This window comes from Otolemur garnettii, unplaced genomic scaffold (assembly GCF_000181295.1).
Source record: "Otolemur garnettii isolate 467f Iridium unplaced genomic scaffold, OtoGar3 scaffold00114, whole genome shotgun sequence".
Classification (NCBI taxonomy): Eukaryota; Metazoa; Chordata; class Mammalia; order Primates; family Galagidae; genus Otolemur; species Otolemur garnettii.
The window spans coordinates 6,431,823-6,433,491 of record NW_003852509.1 but is presented as its reverse complement, the minus strand read 5'-3'; the positions used below and the strand labels follow the sequence as shown (position 1 = coordinate 6,433,491).

At 34.9% G+C, this 1,669-nt stretch overlaps 1 protein-coding gene across 1 annotated transcript in view; it reads left to right on the top strand.

The window, feature by feature from the left end:
* Window positions 1-1,335: 1,335 nt before the first annotated feature.
* The window catches only part of LOC105887745 (olfactory receptor 4N4-like), a 1,072-nt gene continuing 738 nt past the window's right edge, over window positions 1,336-1,669 (top strand). The window contains 2 exon segments of the mRNA XM_023517586.1: window positions 1,336-1,667; window position 1,669. The exon segment at window position 1,669 is cut by the window's right edge and continues 738 nt beyond it. Coding sequence (XP_023373354.1) covers window positions 1,336-1,667; window position 1,669 — 333 coding nt within the window.

Here is a 1,669-nt window from a genome sequence, read left to right as displayed (position 1 = left end):
CAGCTTAAGGGTAAGTAGAGATTCTTGATTTGCTTTTCTAACAGCAGGTTTTATTCACAGAAGTGATAAATATTAAGTCCAAAACATGGCTAAATGCCAAAAAAAGAAAGAAAAAGAAAGAAAGGAAGGAAGAAAAGACAAAAGACATCATCGTGTGTAAATTTTTATACTTCAGTTTTGCTTAGGATACAATATGTATGCGTGTCTGCACTCATGTGTATTTGTACACACTTATATGTGTTGTTGTGATGTAAGGTACTTCTTTCACAATTACATATTTTGACTATCCATGAAAACTTCTGTTATTAATTAATCTATTAAGGTTAGATATATAAAAGCAGATCTTTTGTTGTTTCAAATAGACATGTCATTATAAATATCTCTTTTCATTTCTTAATTTGGGAATTTCATTTCTTTTTCTTCTTTCCCTCTCCCTTTCAGGTGAAATTAATGAATGCCCTTTTCCCTCTGCTCTAACTCCATACAAAATTATTTTAAAATAAGTATGCTGTGTGACTAAATGCATGTGAAATACTGTTCTGTGTCCCTGTATTGTTTAATTCTAGCTAAAGAGTCTTTACTGTTAAAATTTTAAATCTCCACCACAAGCTACTTTTAGTAATGCTTCACAACATTTGTATTTTATGTGTATATTCTATATTTAATCATGGTATGATTCTATCTAAACCATATACTTTCAAAAATAGAAGTTCAAAGAATGGTATGCACTAATGTATGTATAGAAATTGTACTGGTATTGTTATCATACCAATAAATTATTATGGACAGCTTGTAGTCTAGAGGCTTCTCTACTTGGACACCACTATATAGATAAGCCTCAGATTTGCTTTCTCCAGAGTGACCAGGTTGGTAGGTTGATGTTCTATAGAAAAAGTAGAAATATTTCCAGTAGGTGCAATTTTATTAACAAAAATTATTTAGATCAATATTCATAAGTTACTATTTACATATAATAAATTATACCCATTGCTGTATAGTTCCATAAATTTTGGCAAATAAAGAAACACATGTAACAATTATAACAAAAAAATGAAACATTTTTGTCATGTTAAAATGCTCTGTCATTCTTCTGGGTCAATGCTATCCCATCCTCTAGTCCAAAATCCCTAAAGACTTTGATAACTGAGGTTAAAGTTCTTCACAGTTATAAAAAATGTTCACTTTTGAAATGTAGAAGATAGAAGAGTCCTAGGTCATGGAGGGAGGTGGTATAATATAAATGTGACACATCTTGCTTTTAGTTTAATAACTATGATCTAGATGGAAGCAGAAGGGACAAACTCACTATTCCCTGATGCTCTGTAGGTGGAGGAGATGGAGATTGAGAACAACACAGCAGTGACAGAATTCATCTTCCTTGGTCTCACTCAGTCTCGAGATATTCAGCTCCTGGTCTTTGTGCTGATCTTAATTTTCTACCTTATCATCCTCCCTGGAAATTTCCTTATCATCCTCACCATAAGGTCAGACCCTGGCCTCACCGCTCCCCTCTATTTCTTCCTGGGCAACCTGGCCTTCCTGGATGCCTCCTACTCCTTCATCGTGGCTCCCAAGATGCTGGTGGACTTCCTCTCTGAGAAGAAGGTGATCTCCTACCAAGGCTGCATCACTCAGCTCTTCTTCCTGCACTTCCTTGGAGGAGGGGAGG